The sequence below is a fragment of the Meriones unguiculatus genome, chromosome 11 (assembly GCF_030254825.1).
Source record: "Meriones unguiculatus strain TT.TT164.6M chromosome 11, Bangor_MerUng_6.1, whole genome shotgun sequence".
In the NCBI taxonomy this organism is placed as follows: Eukaryota; Metazoa; Chordata; class Mammalia; order Rodentia; family Muridae; genus Meriones; species Meriones unguiculatus.
The window spans coordinates 11,627,320-11,649,674 of NC_083359.1; the positions used below are offsets into that span (position 1 = coordinate 11,627,320).

The 22,355-nt window shown below is 44.6% G+C and overlaps 1 protein-coding gene and 1 pseudogene across 1 annotated transcript; both read right to left on the reverse strand.

The window, feature by feature from the left end:
* Positions 1 to 11,555: 11,555 nt before the first annotated feature.
* LOC110549984 (putative olfactory receptor 2W6) lies at positions 11,556 to 12,805 on the reverse strand (annotated as a pseudogene).
* A 7,040-nt stretch (positions 12,806 to 19,845) lies between these two features.
* Positions 19,846 to 20,790, reverse strand: LOC110549999 (putative olfactory receptor 2W6). The gene has a single exon (XM_021639542.1). The coding sequence runs from the start codon at positions 20,788 to 20,790 to the stop codon at positions 19,846 to 19,848; it is 945 nt and encodes a 314-aa protein (XP_021495217.1).
* Positions 20,791 to 22,355: the final 1,565 nt, after the last annotated feature.

Sequence of the window (22,355 nt, forward strand, 5' to 3'; positions counted from 1 at the left end):
CAGGGCTGGGAAGTGCCACCATCTTCCCTCAGCACAGAGCCTAACAAACTGTTGGACCAATTATTGTCATGGAAAAAAAGCAAGCGCCACTCTTTTAACACAAATTCAGAGAAGAGGAGGCAAGGAATGAGCTGTGATTCCTCCCATCTCCACTGCTCACAACCTGCAAGCAGTTTCTGAGGGCAGGAGGGCAGGGGTGAGGGCAGGGTTGAGGCAGGGCAGGACAGGGCAGGGCGTGGTCAGTCGGTCTTACTGTCTATGTGAGGGAACAGAGGCTCCGTGGAGGTCAGTTAGAAGTGCTGAATGAGTTCATTCCCAGAGAGACCAGCTAGTGTCAAACACATGCTCAGAGGAAAGGAAAGCTCCAAGAACGAGGAAGAACAGCAACTTCAGAGCAAGCTGGGGAGGGGAAGGCCACCTAATTTCCTAAAAGATTCCCCCCCCCTTTTTTTTAAAGATTCATTTATTTGTGGATCTTATTTTTTTTAAGATTTGTTTATTTATTATGTATACATAAGATCTCCTTAGGTGGCTGTGAGCTCCCATGTGGTTGCTGAGAATTGAACTTAGGACCTTTGGAAGAACAGCCAGTGCTCTTAACCTCTGAGCGGTCTCTCTAGCCCCCTAAAGATTTTCCTTTGCAGTCATCTCTTCCTAAGTACACATCCCCCACTCTCAGACGACTCTGGAGACTAGACATGGAGCCTGGAGGAAAGCTGAGCTCCCCAGAACAGCACCCTTGCAGAATGGGAAGGGGCTTGGTCTGGCTTTGCTTCCATGCCACCTTGGGGTGCCCACTTGGCTCTGGACCCTCAGCTGCTGGGACCTCCATCAGCGTTAGAACTGTGGCTGGCTGGCAGGCACATGCACAGACCACAGGGAGGCCTTTCAGTTTTGTCCTTTTCTCCTTACTTGTGTGATGGCTCTTCTTGGTTGTTGTTAACTTGACTATGTCTGGAATGAACTAAAACCCCAAAATGGAGGGCCACACCTTTGAGGGATTTTTTGCTTAATTTGAAGTGGGAAGATCCACTTCTAATCTGGATTTTTGAGGTAGGAAAACGCAACTCACTTGAATCTGGGCCACATCTTCTGCTGGAAGCCTATAAGGTCATGGGAGAAGGAAACTTGTTTTTGCCCTCATCACTCTCACCTCTAGAGTAAGTCCATTTCCTCACCAGCATTGGAGCCTACTTCTTTAGGATCCCAGCATATACTGAAGACCAGATGAGGAGGCATCCAGCCTCATGGACTAAAACACTACTGGATTCTTGAACGTTCTATTCATAGGCAGCCATTGTTGGATTAGCTGGACCACAGCCTTTAAGTCATTCTAATATCTCTCTATATTATAGATACACAGTATCTCTATCTATATATACACTGTATGACCCCATTCCTGGCCCAGCATTTGTAGCCTGGTGTCCAGATGACCAGGGAATGAACAGGAAAGGAAGAAAGATCCCATGAAGCTAGTCCCACCTGTGGTCACTAGAAACAACCCATTTGTGCACAAGGAAAAGCATATGGAGCAATAAAGTGTGACCTTCTCAGCCTACCACAAACCATCTCTAGTACACCTCCACAAAGCCTGGAACCTTATACAAGGGAACAGAAGGAAGACAGGCTAGGAAGGGACTGAGGTTTCAAGTCAGATGAAGAGATGTCAACCTCATGCACAGTAGAACTGCAATCCCATGAAAACCATGGCTAGAGGCCCTGTAGGTTTCCTGAGAATCAAGCCCCAAGAGCCCTGTGTTCTGCCTGCTTCTGAATTCATTCAGAAAGCTAGGAAAGGGGCCAAATTCACAGTTCCTTTTCAGCCCTCCCTTCCCATCTGGCCTTGCTGACCAACCAGCCGGAAGCCTCCACTACTCTGCTCAAGGCCTGTCACTGTGAAGGACTGACCACACAATGCCTTTTGCTCTGTGGGGAATCACAGAGTCTGAGACCCCTATAAACCACAGCGAGGTAAAACCAAGGCCACTCAGAGCAAAACTGAGGGGTGGAAAGAGATTCGAGAAAGAAGAGAAAGAGGCATTGTATTTCACTGGAGACCCTGTGCTGATGCGAGCTCTCAAGGGGATGAGCCTGAACTTGAACTATTCCATCTCCTCGAGGCCTGGCCAGCTGTGTGGATCCTAGAAGGAGTCAGTCTTTAGCATCCTTGTGATGAACTCCAGGGGACAAGGCACCTACACCCACCTGGGCTGTGGCTTGAAATCAGATGGCTCTGGTGCCCAAAGCAGGATCTAAAAAAAAACACACTTGCTGGCTTCACTCACAGGCTACATACTAGTCCCCAAACATTGGAGTAATTCAGGGACTACATTTAATGATGACAAATACTGCTCACTGGTATGCATGGACTAGGCTGTTTCTGTTATCTCCACCTGGAGCAGTCCCCGGTACCAGGACCTTAGCAAGCACTGTGGAGGAGCCGTGGGAAGCCCTTCATGGGGGTTTTAGGGTTAGCTCGCCAAAGGCACATTTTCCAGATGAGTTAACTGAAGTGCACTTACTATCACAGAGAGAAGCAGCTTAGGAAAAGAAAGATTGGTTCTGGTTCAGGGTCTTAGAGGTCACTTGTCCAACTGTTCTAGGAGGAGACCAGCATGCCAGAACCTTTCAGCACTCTATGTTGGCGTGTGTGGTAGAGCTACTCAACTTATGAGAGAGAAGAGCAATAGACTGAGGTGCTCTTAGATCTGTCAAGGATGGACCCCAACCTCCTAACGTCCTTTTGTAGGCCCTACTTCTTAAAGTATTGACCTTTGACATCACCACAGGCTGGCAGTGTACCGGGCTGGGTAATGAGTGCACAGAGTACCCCCAAATGTGGCCCCATAAAGTTGAGTGTGTCTCTACAAATAAGTGCTATAAGCCACTGTGGTTGGACAAATGAAGGAAGAAAGGGGTCAGTCCTCGTCAAAGGTGTGTCTGTCCTCAGCTCCTGTGGAATCTTCTTTGATCATGTCTGTGGAAACTAGTTTTCAACACTCTAGGCTGTGATGCTTTCCCCCAGGTCCAGGGCCACCCAAACAGCCACCAAGAGGATCTCTGCCTATCTCCACAGGACAGGTCACCTAGGCAGCCATACAACCCCTGAATTCCTCAACATACGACTGAAATAGAAAACCAAGTAACAGCTGGGCAGTAGTGGCACACACCTTTAATCCCAGCACTTGGGAGGCAAAGGCAGGTGGATCTCTATGAGTTTGAGGCCAGCCTGGTCTATGGAGTGAGTTCCAGGACATCCAGAGCTATACAGAAAAACCCTGTCTACAAACAAACAAACAAACAAACAAGAAACAAATAGAAAACAACAACAACAAAGTCATTTATGTTCCTCATAGAGGTTTTAGAAGCACAGAAAAATACACAGTAAGATTCTCTACCATTTAGAAATAACCATCCTCTCCCCAACAGTTTATAACAAATTTCAAACATAAAAAAAAATAGTTGAAAGAATTGTACAAATTCTATTACATCGTCTAGATCTTGCAAAACCCTCATTTCCCTTTGTGGCTCACAGCTCTGCTCCTCTGTGCTGGACTCTGCTCACTGTTGGCTTGTTTTCTTCCTTCAACACAAAGTGAATTGCAATGATTTGATGGCACACAATGCACAGTGATCAAAGAGCACGTGGCATTCCGCCTCCTTGGACATATACCACTTCCTTGTGTTGAGGGACCATGAACTCTCCAATCAAAAATTATGCATTTTCACTTATCTCATACCTTACTTTATGTGTATGTGCCTGAGTATATATGCATGCAGATACATTTGGAAGACAGAGGGAATTGGCTTTTCTGGAGTTACGGGAAGTATAGTTATGAGCTGCCCAATGTAGGTGCTGGGAACTGAACCCAGGTCCTCTGCAAGAGCAAGTGCTCTTAACCACTGAGCCTCCTCTCCAGCCCTATTCTTTCCCACTCTTTAAAAGTACATAATAAATTGTGAATAATTTCTTAGTTAAGGATGGGACTTTGTGTCTACCTCCTCTTCTCCATGCTGGGGTTTTGAACCTGTCCAGGATTTGTGCATGCCGCCTTAGTATACAAAAGTTTGTGTGTCAGTCCTGTTGTGTATGGATAATGCTGTTTCCTTGGACTCATCCATCACCTCTGGCTCTTACCCTCTCTCTGCCTCCTGTTCCACATTGATCTGTAAGCCTTGCATGGAGGGGTTTAAAGGGAAAAATCGGTCTTCTTCAAAGTGGTGTCACTAGGTACATCAAGCGTATTCTGGGACAGGCCCCAGGTCTGGCAGTAGTTTGCTAATACTAAGAAGACCCTGTGTCTTTGCTTGCTTGCTTTTTGTTTTGTCTTTTGTCCTTTTTTTTTTCTTTTGATTGTTGTTTGTCTTGCTTTGACTTTAGGGAGGGTGTTTTTGTTTTTGTTTTGAGGAAGAAAAAGAACATGAAGTTGTATGGGTAGGGAAGTGGGCAGGGTCTGAAAGAAGCTGTGGGGGGAGAATACAATCAAAATGTATTTCGTGTAACTTGTTTTTAAATAAAAAAGTGAAAGCATAATAAATGGGGAGATGCAATCATCTTACTGCGCTGGGTGGGTACTGGGACTCACCCCTCCTGAACAGCTGTGTCTTGGCCCCTTTCCCTCTCTACCTGGTCGACTGCTACCCAGCCCTTATCCCTCTCTACCCTCCATCTTATCATTCTGATAAATTTCAAAGTAGGTTAAGACCATTGACATGTATTTCTCCAAGGACTTCAGCATGAATGTTATTAATTAGAGGGAAATGACATGCTCAATTGACGGAGGAGCTCAGCTGCGCAAACTGAGGAAACTGGGACAATGAAGACTTATGCAGCACCCATTTTCTGGGCTGCCGTTTTCAGGATGGCCAAGGTTCCCCAGTCTTGCTTCTTATACCTCATCACTTTTCTTTTTCCTGATTGAAAAAAAAATCACTCCAACCTAAAATAAGGTTTTAATTTAAACCATAAAAGTTGCATGTTTTTTGCAATCATAGTGACAGTAGAGCGGGGCACTGAGCTGGCACTGAGCTGCACTGGACACTGAAGAACTATTTCAGAGGTAGCCTAATTCAAACTGATGTCCCCGCAACTGTGAGACTCATTATTTACCCCAAACGCACTGGATGAGAACAGCTATCTCCGCACGGCCTGTTACAGAACCAGATGTAAATGTAACGTTAAAGCAGGGCTCATGAGTGTATGACATCTGCACTCAAGAAGATACCACACAAAGTATAAAAGGTCCACTGCCACGTCGGTGCACATGGATGTACTAGCAGAGCAGCTGTGCCCTCATTGCATGAAGGCACACATAGTCGCACGTTTGCCAAAACTGATGCCCTACTATGGGTCGTGAACAGATCTGCATTTACAACAAAGCAGATGGAAGCTTGTGTACAGCTCTAGAGATGCCCTAGTTAGAAATGTTTCCAGGAGCACAGCAGTGTCCTGAGATGGACACACACCCAGGAAAAGAAGTAAACCTATGGCACCAAGAACGGTTGTAGCAGTCATGCACCAAACACAGATGGATGTAACAGAAATGATAAAAAAAAAAATACTAGCGATCAGGGAATGTGAGGTTATTGTTACTACAGTGCACTTGGACACTGGAGCATTAGCTCACAGGTGGAGCAATTCTGACTGATGTGCTAGTATCCGTGGGACCAAGTGTTCACACACTCATTCAAACATGCTGTTGGGGGACTGCTGTAAACAAATATGCCATTATAGAAACACTCACACAAATGTAAGGGTAAAGCAGGACCCAGGGATGCCAGACGCCTGCACTCACAGACACTATACAGGAGACACAAGGCTGCACTACCCCATCATTGCACATGAATGTGCTAGCAGGCAGCTCAGACCCTTTGTACATAAAAAAATTACACATTCGCCTGTTTGCAAAAGCCAGTGTCCTACTGCTGCAGCATAGACAGATGTGTGTTTACAGCAAGGCAGATGGAGGGTTGTTTTGTTTTGTTTTGTTTTGTTTTGTACAGCCCTGAACATGCCTGGACTAGAACAGCAGGACATACTTATTAGGACTACAGCAGAGCATTGAGACAGACCTGTACGGGGGGTGGGGGAAGTAAAGCTACAGCAAGAATGGCTGCACTAGTCACACTGCACAACGACATACTGCAACAAAAACCATAAAGGTCTTATTAGAAAGTGGTACACATGAGGATATTTTCATGGCAGTGCACCTCCATGTTGAATAACCAGGTCGGATGCAAAGCAATTCAACTGTTAGCCTGCCTATGATCTGTGAGACCAAGTATTTACAACCATATTTGAACACACTGTACAAGAACAGCCATACACCGCTGTACTGTTACAGTGAAATCATCCCGGTGAGATAATTATTGACAACTACGCTGATTAAGGTACTAAAAGTTTGGAGCCCTTTCTATTACTGGCCAGACCAAGAGTGGCCTGTGCTACGGCAGGCAAAGTCTCCTGGTGCCCAAGGTCCGGCGTTTTAAAAGACAAACCACAACTATATCAGGGCTTGAAATGAGGGTTACATTAGTGAGGGATTTGGAGGAGCCTAGAAACCTCTCCTTTCTTTACAATGCTCAGCCATATATTCCAGACACTACATAATACGTTTGGACCATGGTCAAGTTCACAGACTGTCCCAAAAACTGTTGCCAAGGCTGTTGGGGGATGGAAGGCTGAGAAATGTCTAGGCAGACACAAAATAAAGTTGGCACAGGATGGCATTTCCTTAGTCATTTGAGCCCCACCCCCCACTTTTTCTGTTGTTGTTGATACTTCCAAACCTCTGATCTTGGCTAAGGCATAAATACTGGGTCCTGAGGATCATTAGCTTCACCGGGGCAGTTCTTTGTCTGATGAACTTTAAAAGGCTGTTTACTACTACACAAGGCCTCATAGCAAGTCCTATAAAAAGGAAGAGTAAGGGGTCCTTCAGGCCAGTGAGGAGGGCTGTAAGCCATGGGTTTGAGTCAACATTTTATCATACCAGGAATTATTGTTGTCTTGTTTTGTTTTTCTGAGACAGGGTCTCACTTAGCTCTGGCTGTCCTGGAACTAGCTCTGTAGACCAGGCTGGCCTTGAACTCAAGGAGATCCACCTGCCTCTGCCTCCTGAGTGCTGGGATAAAAGGTGTGCACCACCACCACCACCTGGCTATTGTCTCTTACCTAAATTATCTTTAATGTTTTGTAAAGTGTCTTTTTAATGTTCTTATATTCGTGTGGGATTTTAGAAGGCATTCTCCTCAGGCCTGTCAGAAGGTAACTTTTAGCCTCGATTGTGGGAAGGTTTAAGAGTTTTATGCCGGGTGGTGGTGGCGTACAATGAGGTCCTTTCCAGGCGGGTGTCAGTCCTAATTTCTGAACCTTTTTTAAAAATTATTTTATTTATTATTTATACTCTGCCTGCATGTGTGCCTGCATGCCAGAAGAGGGCACTAAATCTCACTATAGCTGGTTTTGAGCCACCATGTGGTTGCTGGGACTTGAACTCAGGAAATTTGGAAGAGCAGCCAGTGCTCTTAACCTCTGAGCCATGTGAAACTTTTTGATGTATCCTTGGTGCCCATATCAGGATGAACGACATGGGCATCTGTAACTGGATGAGCTGCAGATGTACCTTTTGAGGAGACTAGGGAGTCAATGGAGACTGCTTAGCAATGCCCCTCAGTGACAGTCTCTTAAACGGGGCAAAAGGGGTGTGTGTGTGGAGGCTTGTAAACACAGTCTCATGGAGGAAGAATCCTGTCTTCTAAGGGGTCACATCTTGCCCTAGGAAGGGCCAGGGGTAAGAGGTTGGGCCAATTGTCACCAGTTTTTAAAATTAATTTAGTGAGGGCGGGCTTAATAGTCTGGTTTATGCCTCTGGTCTGTCCAGAGCTCGGAGGTCAGTACATGCAGGACAGCTCTCAGGCTATATTTAAGGCCTTACTGGCCCTTTGAATGGTAGGTGAGGTGAAGTCAGGTCCATTATCGGAGCCAATCCACAGGGGCAGCCTCAGCCTAGGAATAATATGATGTAAAGGTGTCTTGATCACTGTCAGAGCCGTCTCTCTCCGTGTGCCAAAGGCTTTTACCCATCCTACCAGGTATCCACAAACACTAACAGATACTTATACTTTTTCTCTGTGAAGTTGACTTTCTTTTTTTCACCAGGGCCTAGTCCTCTCAGACAAACAACAGGGAGCAGGGGAGGGACTGGAAGGAGAAGAGGAGAGTGAGCAGGAAATGATGGCATTATATTTTAATGACTAATTAAAATTAAAAAAAATAATATTTACTAATAGTAACATGCTTTGTAGAGAAAACTTATGTAGAGTAAAATCAGGATACATCTTTAGTTCTGTATGGAATACATAAAGAAACTTCAATTATTGTGACAAAAAAAAAAAAAAAATTCTGGAGTCCCAAAATACCATAGCTGCTCTTGCAGACAAGCCTGGTTCAGTCTCCAGAGCTCATACAGTGGCTCAAAAGCACATGTCACTCCGGTTTCAGGGGATCTAATGCCCTCTTCTGGCCTCTCCAGGCAACAGGCATATGCACATCCAACCATGCAAACCAAACACTTGTATACGGAAAACAAAATATTTTTAAAAATAAAACAAAAGATGATGAACTGATGTAGGGTAAAATCAGGATACAGCTTCAGTTAAAAGTCCATTTGGAACACATCCAGAAACTTCAATCATACGTAACGGTGAATCCTAATAAAACTATTAAGCATAAAGCCTTTATGATGGAAAAGAATGGAATTAATAGTTCCCTTTGTTCAGAAAGCACAGGGTTACAGAAAATCTTAAAGTAGGGCCATTAAACCATTCCCCTGTTCTTATTCTCTATGTTATTGTAACATTTACATTTAACCACTGAAAAATAAGCACTTCCTTTAAAAAAAAAAACAATAGGTTTAATATACATCTTCAAGGTTAGGCTTTGTGTGTCAGCTATGAAAGCTATAGTTTTAGAAATTTTATTATGAAGAATTAAGTGTATGCATTAAAGGTTGTAAATTAGAGCTGGACACAGTGGTGTATGCCTTTAATCCCAGTACTAGGGAGGCAGAGACAGGTGGCTCTCTGAGTTCAAGGCCAGCCTGGACTATAGAGCAAGTTCCAGGACACCTATGGCTATACAGAGAAACCCTGTTTTGAATCCCCCAAAGTTGTAAATTAAATTTTACACAGTGAAAACTGCTTGCAATTTGGTGATAATTAATCTTATCAATATTGTTATAATTAATACTGCAGGCATATAGAAACAGAAGAATTCCATGAGTTAGAAAGTTGCTAATTGTATTTTTTTTCCTTTGGGAAAAAAAAACTGAAAGAAAAAATTTAATCTCTAAAGGATTTATTTCAACATAACAGACGATTTTGTTCTAACACAGCTGTCTGACCCAATTTTCAGAGACAGGTGGGGCTAAGGGAAAGGCCACTTGGATAGTGTGCAGGTGCTGGTTGTGTTATCACAGCGGTTGTGATAACCCGTAGATACAGAACAAAGACAGCAAAACCATAAATGGAAAGAAGAGCAAAAGGACACAAGGAAAAAGGACTCCGTCAGCTTGCCTTGTCTTCTAGAGACCAGAACAGCAGGACAACCCGATCCCTCCCCCTACACTGCCCCCAAGTTTCAGCCTGTAATAGCCTAGTGGCAAGATCTTAACTGGACAAGCAGCAAAGGCCATATTGTTTGAAGAAGACATCGTTTGAACACGAGGAAGAGGTATGAAAAGTGTAGACCTTAAGGAGTTTAGGGGCTTTGAAAAGGACCAGCACAGTGCTGGCGCCTAGCTCAGTGGCACAGCCAGCTCTTAACTAGCACGCACAAGCCCCGCCCTGGGTCATATTCCCAGACTACAAATAAACACATGCACTGCTATTCAAACACGTGAATCTCAACAACTTTTGGGAAGTGAGTAGTGCAGACTAAAGACCACTAGTCAGGGTTATCCAAATAGGACTGAGAAAAGGAGAGAGGAGGCAGGAGGCAGGCAGAGACCTTGAGAACTGGTTCAGATCAAAAATCTATGGGACAGGACAGAGATAATGAGATAACTCTGCACTGAAGTCCAAGAGAAGACCGCAAAATTCCCCTCTTTCTCCAGGGTGCTTCCTCTTACAGCTTCGGCCAACTGGAAGAGACCCACAACTGTAAAAGTAATTTGCTTTACCTGAAGGCTGATGGGTTAGGTGCCAGTGTAACCTGAAAGCCATCCTCACAGCAATATGCAGCTGCATGTTTGATCAAATATCTACGCTGTATGTCATGACCAAACTGACATACAAATTAACCATCTCAGAGACGACGTAGTTTCCACAAGCTAGGATACTTAACATGTTCAGTTATTTTACAGTTTAAGGGCATGAGGAGGGGAAGTCCAGAAGGCAGCCTGGAGCTGATCAATAGACACTGTATTCACGTGTGGGGAAAGTACAACCAACCCCGCTGATGGCAGCAACCCATGGATTTATGTAAGATGTTAAAAAGAAAAGAATAAAAGAAATTTTATTTGCATTTACAACAAAATCAAAGGTTCTCGTTCTACTTTTCACTATAAATTGTAAGGACAAATGTGAAGTAAACTGTGACTTATTCAACCCTAAGACATTCCGACTTCATAATTGTCAGGAGGTGAAAGATGAGTTGAAACTCGTTTCATTTCTTCATGGTTAGCGTCACTGCCACTGCCATCACTGCCCTTGGCCCCCTTGTCTTTGGTCATCCTAGCTAGCCCTCCTGTATGAGCATGACCTTGCTCCCATGCACTTCCAGCCTGCATGCCCCGACATCCCTGCTGTCCTTAGAGTTTCAGCACGGATTCTCTCCCTCATGTAACAGCAGTGATTCCTCGGGAGCTCATGCCAGCCATGACTCTAGAACTCTGGCTTCAAGCTTTCGTGTCCACCATTAGGAATGCATTAGTGATGAGGGCGCAGGGGTCAAGTGCTTGCCTAGGGTGTGCAAGGCCCTGGCTTCCGTGCTAGCACCACAAAAGATATAAAGAGAGAGAGAGAGAGAGAGAAAGAAAAGGAAAACAAAATAAAAATAAAAAATAAAACAACAAAAACAAAGCTAAACATAGTAATCCAAATATTTGCAATCCTAGCACTTGGGAGATGAAGGCGGGGTGGGGCACTGGGCTACATAGTGAGATCCTGCCTCAAAAGCAACAAAAGAGAAGAAAAAAAAAAAACAAACAACACATATGTCACATCAAAACACTCAGCGGACTCACCCTACCACGAACCAGCCTGTTCTCTCTTGTGCTACTTTTGAAATGCTTGCTGCGTTCACTCAACTCACTTTGTGACCTTTGCACGCCCATGACTAAAATTTAAAATAAATTGGTGCCTCTGGCCAAGCAGTGAAGTTGTGTGTGCAGGGCGGGGAGGAGGGCTCGCTGGAGACAGCCTAGGGAAGAGCGAGTCCCCTCCACAGGGTGGCGCAATAGAGCTGGAAAACGGAGAACAAAAGAGCAAATGTACCAGCGCAGCGTCTCCAACAGACGTGCACACACGTTCTGCTGCGTGGTGTCTCCTTCCTCTTATGCCTGAGCAGATATTGGCATTACAGCATCACAAGTCAGCTGAAAATAAGTCATTACCCCCACTTTGTGCAAAAAGGGAGCCGCGTGCCTCCTTCTGTCAGTTTGCTGTCTTTTGTGAGCAGCCCTGTCCCCCTGAATGGCACCGAGGCTCTGTTCCCTGCCGGAAGTAATACCCATCACCGACCTGGGACCTCTGGGATGCAACACCCCACATCTCCACCACCATCGGCTTGCTGCCACTATGATTCACGATGGTTCTGAAACAGCTGAACAACTGAGGCGAGCCCCAGGCCCCATCAGTGCCCTCCAGAGTCCAGCAAGCTCCTGTCTTTCCCAAGAACCTTCAACATGGCTGCCTTCATGTCTTTGTTTCTCAGCGAGTAGATGAAAGGGTTCAGCGTGGGTGTCACCAGGCAGTAGAACAGGGTGAGGAACTTGCCCTGGTCCTGGCTCGCCACGTTCCCAGGCTGCATGTACATGTAGATGATGGTGCTGTAGAAGAGAGACACCACCACCATGTGGGAAGAGCAGGTGTTGAAGGCCTTGCGCCGGCCGGCTGCAGACCTGATCCTCAGGACGGCGGCAGCTATGTAGCCGTAGGAGACCAGGATCATGGTGAGAGGCACAAGGACAATGGGGATGGCCAGGAAGAAAGCTAGGCCCTCTACCCGGCTTGTGTCCACACAGGAGATGCGGATGATGGCCGGCATCTCACACACAAAGTGGTTGATCCGGCGGTGACCACACCGCCCCAGAGACATGGTCAGTGGGGACATCAATACAGAATTGGCAATACCGCTGAGCCAGGCAAAGGCTGCCAGCCTCAGGCATAGCTGGGGGTGCATGATAGTCAGGTAATGGAGTGGCTTGCAGACAGCTACAAAGCGGTCGTAGGCCATCACGGAGAGGAGAATGCACTCGATGCCCCCCACAGACAGGAAGGCAAAGAGCTGAGTGACACACCCCGCGAAGCTTATGGTCTTGCGCGGGCCCCAGAGGTTAACCTGCAGCTGGGGAATGCTGCTTGTCGTGTAGCAGAGGTCGAGAAGGGACAGGTTGCTGAGGAAGAAGTACATGGGTGTGTGCAGCCGGGGGTCCACCAGGGCGAGAAAGATGATGGTTGAGTTGCCTGTGATGGCCAGAAAGTAAAGGACCATATTGACAGCAAAGAGGACCATCTCCAGCCTGGGCCGGTCAGAGAAGCCCAGGAGAATAAAGTCCCCGGAGCTCTCATTGTTCCTCTCCATCAGCCGGGCCCTCGCATACCTGTTTAGAAAGCATGGCATGTGAGGATTAGAAAATAGCCACGTTGATCTGACACAAAAGGTCCCCGGCAGGGATGCATTTCACCACACCATCCACATTTTAGCAATAGCGACTTGCTTAACGCTCAATTGTCATGTGAGGGACTAGGAGAAGATATTTGTCTGCCATGGAGGGAAGCTCAAGCTTTCCCTAAATAGCGCTCTAACCTAGCCAGTTAAGGTAACCAGATAAATGTTCAAAAATTTTTATTTTGAGAAAAAAAAAGCTTTCATTGTTATTTTCAGAAATAAAGTAACCTTTTAAAAAGTCACTTTTGTCAGAGTCTCCTGACATTGCAGCGCTTTTCAAAAACTTAATATGATCTCTCTCTCTCTCTCTCTCTCTCTCTGGTATTTCCACAGTGTTTCTGTGACTGTCCTGGACTTGCTTTGTAGAGAAGGTTGGCCACAAATCCAATCACCTTTTTCATTTTGTGACATTGTTTCAAGTAATTCGATTGGAGCTCCCATTTCCTCATCCCATGTCCATGTTTCAATGATCATAGATCAACTGCAAAAAAAAAATAGTCTATTGTTCGACAATCTTGTGCCACGAATTACAGGTTAGAAGGGAATGAGGCACAACCTGACCGCACAAGTCACTCACAGTAGCTATGCTCCCAGGAAATTGAGAGCCCATGGGCCTAAATGTTCTGGCCTCTGAGAAATTAATGGTTTGGTCTCATGATTCAAGTGACACTGCCTAAGAGACCCAAAGCAGCTTTCCCTGTGCAGAGTTTTTATGAAAATCATGGCGTGCAGGGGTAGGGGGAAGAACAAAATGTCTCATAAATACAAGACTTGTTGGATTTCCAAGCTTCCGGAAGCACCAGAGTTCTAAGCGTCTGTTCTGCGAGCAAGAATTCACCTGCCAGCAGCGTGCTTGGGAACACCCAACCCCTGCAGCAATGCCGGCTCCTCAGAAGGACCAGCATCTCTAAGAGCTGCCAGAAGAAACTGAGTCTGGGATCATGATTTTACAACCAGATGAGGTAACAGAGTCATCTCTTGTTAAAGGGAATGAAAGAAGAAGCCAGGGCGTTTTCCCAAGAAAAAACGATTGCCAAAGGCTGAAATACTCCCAGCCATAGTTCTCAGGGCTTGGCCTCTATCTTAAGAAGAGGTCTTCGGCTACAGAAGCTAGCAGCTGCCCTCCCACACATCCCAGCGTTCTGCAAGCCAACAGCCTGTCTCATGTTTATACTCTAAGCACACTTGGGTTTCAATTTTAGAAAAGGCAATTCAGTAATATTATAATGAATGGAAAGTAGAAGAGATAGAATTGTAAGTATCACATGTTCAAAGATACAAAAAGAAAATGGCAGAGGGGAGGCTCATTTGGCCACATTCTTTAACTGAAGGTCAGTTTCTTGGCCAAAGAAATGCCTTGATCCCTGGCTCTCTGATAAAAAACCCAACTGCAAAGTCATCGTAACAGGGTTTCATCACGATTTGTTGGTTGTCTGAGGCAGACTCTTGGAATACTTGTGATATAAATAAATGAATGGGTTTAATTCATTGCCAGTAGCAAAACCACATTTTCTGATACTGCTTATGGTATAGCTGAGAGGTGTGCAGGCATAAGTGCTCAGGAAAAGGTGGGAGCTTTTTTATGGTCAATTCTATAGTGCTGCAACAAAATACCTGAGAATGAATGATCTGTAACAGACAAATTTATTTGGTTTACAATTCCTTCCAGTTTTCCAAGCTCGAGATCATGAGGACACATTTGGTTAGTTCCTTTTTGCTACACCATCTCATAGTAGAAGGACAGAAGAGAGATCAGAGTCATTATTTTACTTAGAACTCACCTATATGATAACTTACCCAGGCCCATGATAAAAGCAGCCTTAATCTGGGGCTTTGGGAAGAGCCTTGGGACCCAATCACCTTTGTCAGAACCCACTTCAACTCAACACTGCTGCCCTGGGGAGTCAGGGTCCAACACGTGAACTTTGGGCAACATAGTCAAACCACAGCAGTAGCTGTGTGGATGACAATCAGAGAGGGCTTTCTGAAGAGAAAGAGATGATTCTCTGTTGATTGGCAACCTTAACCTGGTTAGACAGCAAATAGCAAGGGAATAAAGGGAAGAATGGCCAGACTTTGTCTTGGTGTTGCTCTCATTTGCCAAACTTAAAAATGTGGAGGGAGGGAGGGGAAGGAGAGGGGGGGGGGAACATGAATTTTTTTCTGAAGAATGACCTGGAAGTGAATGTTCAACTATTCAGGACACAGTGAACACTCCATGTTTACTGCAATGAGCAATGTTCCCCCACTACAGAAACTATCACCTCCACTTACTTCCCAGGAAGGGTGTGGCACAGATTCCCTGTCCCCACCCTAGTGCATTTTTCCCATAGTGAATGGGAGAGGCTTTTAAAGGGCTGAGACTCATTAGAAGATCAGGAAGCGCCTACAGAGTTCTTCATAAGATGAAAAGTTATTTATAATACTGAGTTCCCTGGGTCCCTTCCTTCTATTCCCAGGAGTTAGAAGGAATAACTCAGAGAAATGACTCTCAGGAGATTTTTCCTTTTTGTAGTTGGTATAGAGAAAGGCAATTAGTCTCATCAGTAAGTTCATTAGGATACATCTCTTAAAATGAACCAAAATCAGAAATGAGAGAAGAAATAATTTCTCCTAAGAGTATTAATTGTTTGACTGTAATGAATTGGCTAAACACTTTTTTGTTGTTGTTTTTGGAGTTGCAAAGTCATTGGATTTAGTTTCTCCTGTCCTTAAAAAAAATCTGCATTTCAAATTACAGACTTTTACATAGTGAACTTTAACTGCAATGCAATCTTCCTCAAACTAAGGTTTTAAAAACCTCACAGGGCAGAGATGCTTATGCTAATTCTTACTTATATTACTCACACACTGGCAACAGGTAGAAAAAAGGTTGACAGAATAAACAAATTACATTTTGCAAACTTGTCAATATTGCTGAAATGATGAAGAAAATGTGTGCGTAGTTTGAGCAAAATAGTGATGTGAGAGGAAGTTTTTTTAAATGAATAAACAAAACTAGAGTTAAAGAGGTATCAAAATAATATAATGACTCTAGTACAAATGATAGAGTTAAAAATATTTAAAACTTGGCATTTTGTAACAAAAATAATTTGTGTGATCGAGGACATAAGAATGAAGTCACCAAAATGGCTGCTCCATGATTACAGTGAAGGTTTTTTGAGAGAGGCAGAAGCATCTGGAAGAGTCCAAAGCACAGAGAAAAAGAAGCAGACTAGGCGTGGCCAGGGCTATCTGCAACAGAGTGTGAATAAGGCCTGAAGGAGTCTGAGGGAGCCCCAAGGGCTTTGAGAACCGGCCCTTTCTGGATGGCAGAAAGCCATTTCACAGGATCCTGAGAAATGCTGGCTGCAGGCTCTTAGCAACCCTTCTGTAGCCCAGCTTGAGCTGAACCAAACCTGTCATTTCTGGACATATGCACCATCTATTGGAGTTTGGGGAATTGGAATTTCCTTTGGATCTGACAATTTCCACCTAACAAGACAAAAAACTTTAAATGATTCACCAATGTTTTGTCCTTCAAAAAGAGACTCTATTATCACACAAAGTGACAGGTTTCATTAGGACACATTCACACTTGGTTTGTTTTAGTTGTGCCTTCTCCCTGCTTCCCACATTTCCCTCCCCAGCCCTTTACTGTTTCTGCCCTCAGTAATACTCTTTTCACTTTCTACATCACCTCTCGTGGCCCTTCTTTTGCTTTAATGTCCTAAATCTACACTCACTCCTACATAAATGCACACATATAATATTGGAAGCTCAGACGCACATGAGAGAGAACATGCATATATGTATGTATGTATGTATATCCAAGTTCCTAAAACTTCATAATTTTGGTGTTCTCTATGGCCGAATAAAATTCAGGTGTCTGCATGTGTCGTGTTGTTCATTCATCCACAGATGGACATCTCAGCTGATTTTGTTTCCTTGCTTTGGTGAACAGTGAGCAATAGTGTGGATGTATAAGAATCTCTGGGGAAGGATTTGGAGTCTTCGGGTTGGTGGATGCCCAGCAAACGCCATAATGAAACCTCAACACTGTAAGTTAACTTTATTAAAAGACTTTAAAAGGAAGTCAATACATTTTAAAAATACATTTTGAAGTCTCTTTCCAAATCAGTTCGTTAACATTGGTGCCCCTAAGCCCTGACCCCTACACAGCCTCTCTCACAATGACTTCTGAGTAGAGAGATGAGGAAGTAAAGAATAGTAAGTGGAACTCCAGGGTGTAGTTAATTCCTGTTAGACAGGGAAGCTGTAAAGGCTTTTACTTGGATGCTTTTACATTCTTGCTTCATGGAGATATTACTTACATGTATCAAAATTCCTATTCTTGTTTTTCTAATTTTAATATAGTATTTTTTAGTTGCTTCAGAATTTCATCTGCAATCACATACTTGTAATGCGTTTTGACCAGATTCACCTTTTCTCCTAACTCCTCTCAGATCCACTTTCATTTCCTAACATTGTCTTCTCTCTTTCTCTTTCTCTTTTTCTATCTCTCCCACCACTGAATCGAGTCAGTGCTGCCCATATGAACATTCTGTGGAGCCATCCACAGAAGCATGCTCTCCCTACCAGGGTCATGACCTTAAAGAAAACTGCCTCCCCCGCCCCAGCAGGCATCAGCTGTCAATGCACCTCGGGTAGCGGTGGGGTTCCTGTCCCTCCCTGCTCCATGCTAAAATGTCATCTTCTTTGATCTTGAGCATACTTGCCTCCCCACATAGGTTCTCGGCCAGATTTATGTATCTGGCGTGTGTTTCCTCCTGAGAAGCGAGCCTTAAATCCAGCAACAAATCAATTGGTTCCCCTGTAACATTCCTACCACTTTACACCATTGGTATGCCTTGTCAAACCAGCACACATTATAGCTCATAGGGTTCACAGGGAGCCAGGCACAGAGGCACACACCTGTAATCGCAGCACTCAGGGAGGCAGAAGCAGGCAGATCTCTGTGATCTTGAGGCCGGCCAGATCCACAAAGTGAATCCAGGACAGCCAAGGCTACAAAGACAAACCCTGTCTCGAAAAACAAAACAAAACAAAAAAACCCCTAACTATATATAAACACCACACACACACACACACACACACACACACACCAAAACAAACAAAAACAAAAACAAAAAAACCAAGATAGTCTAAAACAACTGCTGGTACTGTTGTGGGGTCCCCTTAGATCCAACACAAGTTAAACACGAGGTCAATGCAGATGACAAAAATTTATTGTAATCAAGCCATTACTGATTGATCAGGCCACAGACGCAGGAGCTGAATTGAGAATAGGAAGGATCTCAGGGAGCTGAAAAGTTTCTATATGACAAAGGACGCCATCACTCCAGCAAAGAGCAGCTGACAGAATGGGAAAAGATCTTTACTAATTATACACATAATAGATGGTTAGTATCTAGACTACATTAAAAAAAAACAGGGAGGAGGGAGGGTGGGATCGGGAGGGGAGGAGGGAGGGGCTTATGGGGGGATGCAGAATGAAAAAGTGTAATTGATGAAAAATAAAAAAAAATTGAATGCAATAAAAAAACAAACAAAAAAACAAACAAACAAACAAAAAACCCAAACAACTGAACGTCAAGATACCACAGTAAAATCTGGTGTACAAAACTAAACAGAGGGTTCTCAAAAGATGAAACACAAATGGCTGAACACCTAAACACTTAAAAGACGTGTACAACAGCCTTAATCATCAGGGAAATGCAAATGAAGACTACCTTGAGATTTCATCTTATGCCACTCAGAATGGCCAAGAGCAATAAAACAAAGGGCAGCACACACAAGAAAGGGTTATGGAGAAAGAGTAGCATTTATTTGTTGCTGGTGGAAGCTCAAAATTGTACAGCCACCATGGAAATCAGTGTGGCAGTTCCTTGGGAGGTTAGGAAGAGATCTACCTCAGGATCCAGCTATACCAGTCTTAGGCATAGACCCAAAGGACTCATCATCCTTCTACTGAGATACTTACTCATCCTTGTCCGTTGCTGCTCTATTCATAAGAGGCAGAAATTGGAAACAACCTAGATGTATATCAGCTGAGCAATGTGTCCTTTGCTTCCTGACTGTAGTCAGCCTCCTTGGAAGCACTTTCCTATGGAAAACATCAAGGGGGAAGGTGCAGGTGACTGAACCAGCTCTTCCTATTCAAATGACAGTGTAAAGGGCAAGCCCCTCTCAGGGGGAGCCTACACAGCCCCAGCACAAAGTGCTGTGATTTTACTCATGTTGATGTCTTCCAATATGAAAAATACACTGGTCAGAAATATGGCAGCTTTGAGAAAAGGCCATATTGGTTGTCGCTACCATTTTGGTGTCCACTACATTATGCGCAGGCTGTTTAGTGTCTTGGTGTGATTAAAATAGTTCTGTAGGTGCCCTGAAGTTGTGGATGATTGATCAAGGTAAGGAAAACACAGAGTAAAGGCAGCCCAGAACACCACCTACATGTAGGGGGAAGATACTTCCCATCTGAAGATGCAGGATTGGCTCGGTCTCAAGCTCAAAGACTCAAAGCCCATCAAACTCTCCTCTGATCACAAGTTCTCCACATGGTTATTATACACCTAAGATATCAGCTCAACATAAATCACCTATTCAGGTTGGGTTCCCTGAACGTGAAAATTCTAAATCTAAAGTCCCAAGCTTTTTGAGCACCAACATGACACCACGAGTGGGAAATTACACCTCTGACTTCATGAAATGGGCCATAGGCAAAGCGCAGGTGCACAAAAAAATACTGTGTAAAATTGCCTTTGGACTATAAATATAGGATACTTATAAAGTATTAATGAACTTCATCTTAGCTTAGGAGTTCTCCAAGTTGTTTCATCACATATGTGCAAGCTCATTATAAAAATGAAATCCAAGGCAGTTTTAGTCTCAAGGACTTTGGACAAGGCTGCTATGCACACCTTGTGTTAGCCAAGTGTTCCTCTCACTTAAGATTCTCCAGAATTTTTCTCCCACCCCAGCAGTTTCCTCGCCGCCCCCTTCACATCCTTGTTCCTCAGAGTATAGATGAGGGGGTTGACACTGGGTGTGACGATGGTGTAGAACAGAGTGAGAAATTTGCCCTGATCTTGGGAGTAGCTGTTGGCCGGCTGCAAGTACATGTAGATAATGGTCCCGTAGAAGAGGGAGACCACGATCAGGTGCGAAGAGCAGGTGTTGAAGGCCTTCCTGCGCCCTGCTCTTGATTTTATCCTCAGCACAGTGGCAGCAATCATGCCGTAAGAGAGAAGGATGAGGGAGAGGGGCACCAGGAGGAGGACCACCCCCAGGACAAAGGCACAAGCCTCCACGAGCGTGGCGTCTTCACAGGACATGGCAATCAGGGCAGGCATCTCACAGAGAAAGTGGTCCACCCTCCGATGCCCACACCGGGAGAGCTGCATCGTCTGAGGACACATGACAAAGGAGTTCAGGAAGCCGCAGCACCAGGCGGCACTCACCAGCCGCAGGCAGAGGCGTGGGTGCATGACTACTGTGTAGTGCAGGGGCCGGCAGACAGCCACATAGCGGTCATAGGACATGACGGCCAAGAGGACACACTCGGTGGAGCCCAGCACCATATAGATGTAGAGCTGAGCTACGCAGCCATGGTAGGTGATGCTCTTGTCCGGCCCCCAGAGGTTCCACAGTAGCTGGGGGACGATGCTTGTGGTAAAGCAAAGATCCAGGAAAGACAGCTTCCCGAGAAAGAAATACATGGGCGTGTGGAGCCTGGGGTCTATGACTGACAAGAGGATGATCGCACTGTTGCCCATCAGCGTGAAGACATAAAAGACTAAGACAAAAGCGAAGAGAATCATCTCCAGTCTAGGCCGATCGGAAAAGCCCACCAGGATGAAGGCCTGTGGGTAGCTGTCATTGTTCCTTCCCATAAGCAGCTAACTATGGAGAAACAACACTAGAATAAGAGGAAAGGTATTTGAAGTTTCGTTCTTTTTTTCTTTTTTCTTTTTTTTAGTGTGTGCTTAACTAATAGTTATACACAAAGCTGTGTAGCTGAAGCCCTTGAGGGAGAGAGGGCTCTGCAACTGCCCTCTTTGGAGAACAATGTATATGAGTAATGACAGAGAGAGGAGGAGCAAGCTAAAGTTCATTATAATAATAGGCATTAAAATGCATAAGGAGACCCCAGGAAATAGACAGCGTTATAGAATTCTAGACCTGAGAATTGTTTTTTTTGCTTATATTGCAAATACAAGAATTTGATGTGTGGCAGATTAGGCAAAATTGATAAATTGATAAAAGTGATAAATAAAAAAGCCAAGTAGTATGTGTAAATGTATGAAGGACCAATCAATTCATTGATGATGCTAAGAGATATCATTAAAATTCCTATCGGTCACAGGATTGTTAGCCAGGGGAAATAGACATTGGGCAACTCCTTAAAGGTGTGTGATTTGGTTAGGGTGGATCGTATTTATCTTATAAGAGCTTGCGTGAAGAAAAGCCAACACCAGGTACGCCAAACAGTGGTCTACACTCTTATAACCCACTGAGAGTCATCCAGACTCTCCTGTGAGAGAAGAACATCCTCCAAGATGCTGTGAAGAAAAGTAAGCATGTACAGCGGCTCCACATCAAAGGACGGCTCGTGCCAAGTAGAGCCACTAGCCCAGCGTTAACTCGCTCTGCATCCTTTCATTATCCCCTACTTCAGCTTCCACTGGCTGCACACGGCAGCCTTTCCATAAAGCCAACACTTTGAGTTACAATAAAATCGAGCTTGTACTTATTCTCAAAATCTTCTTTAAAAATTTAGAACAGTTGATTTGCCTCTGGGCTAAGGCAAACCCATATGTGTTTGGGTTTGCTGTTCAAATTGGATAGCCTTTTAAGAGGGTGAAAGGAGTGTTGTGTATCTCAGCAAGAATGGAGAAACAGATAGAATGACGTCACCAATGACTGTACCTCAGATTCACTGTGTTCAACCTGATCAGACTGCTCGTTTCTGAGCTGGGTGCAGCTGCTGTTTTCCAATACAGAACTCCAGACTGCAAGCTGGTGCTGGGGCCTTTCTTTCTGGTGCTCCAACCAAGAGAAATTTCAGCAGCAGTCATATATCTACACATGGGGTGCCAAAAATTCAGACATCAGACTCATCGACGCAGCAAAACTCATGTCGAATTCCCCACCCTTGTTCTTCCCACAGTGTGGAACAGCTAAGATCCTGTCATCTCTCCTCAGTCAGTGCCAGAAGTCAGCAAGACCTTTTCCCAGGAATAAGACAGCCAGTTCTGGCCACTTTTTTGTTTCCGGAAATTCCAGCAAAATTTTTGATAGAAGGATAAGCACAAAATTGTTATGTGACTCACCACCCCATTGCCGTGCTAATGGACAGTTAAATAGAGTATGGAAGAGAAATGGCTAGCCGTGGACAAGCATGAGCAGAGATGGCATCTTCTTCAATGGCTAAGTGGGCAGCATGCCACTGTTCAAA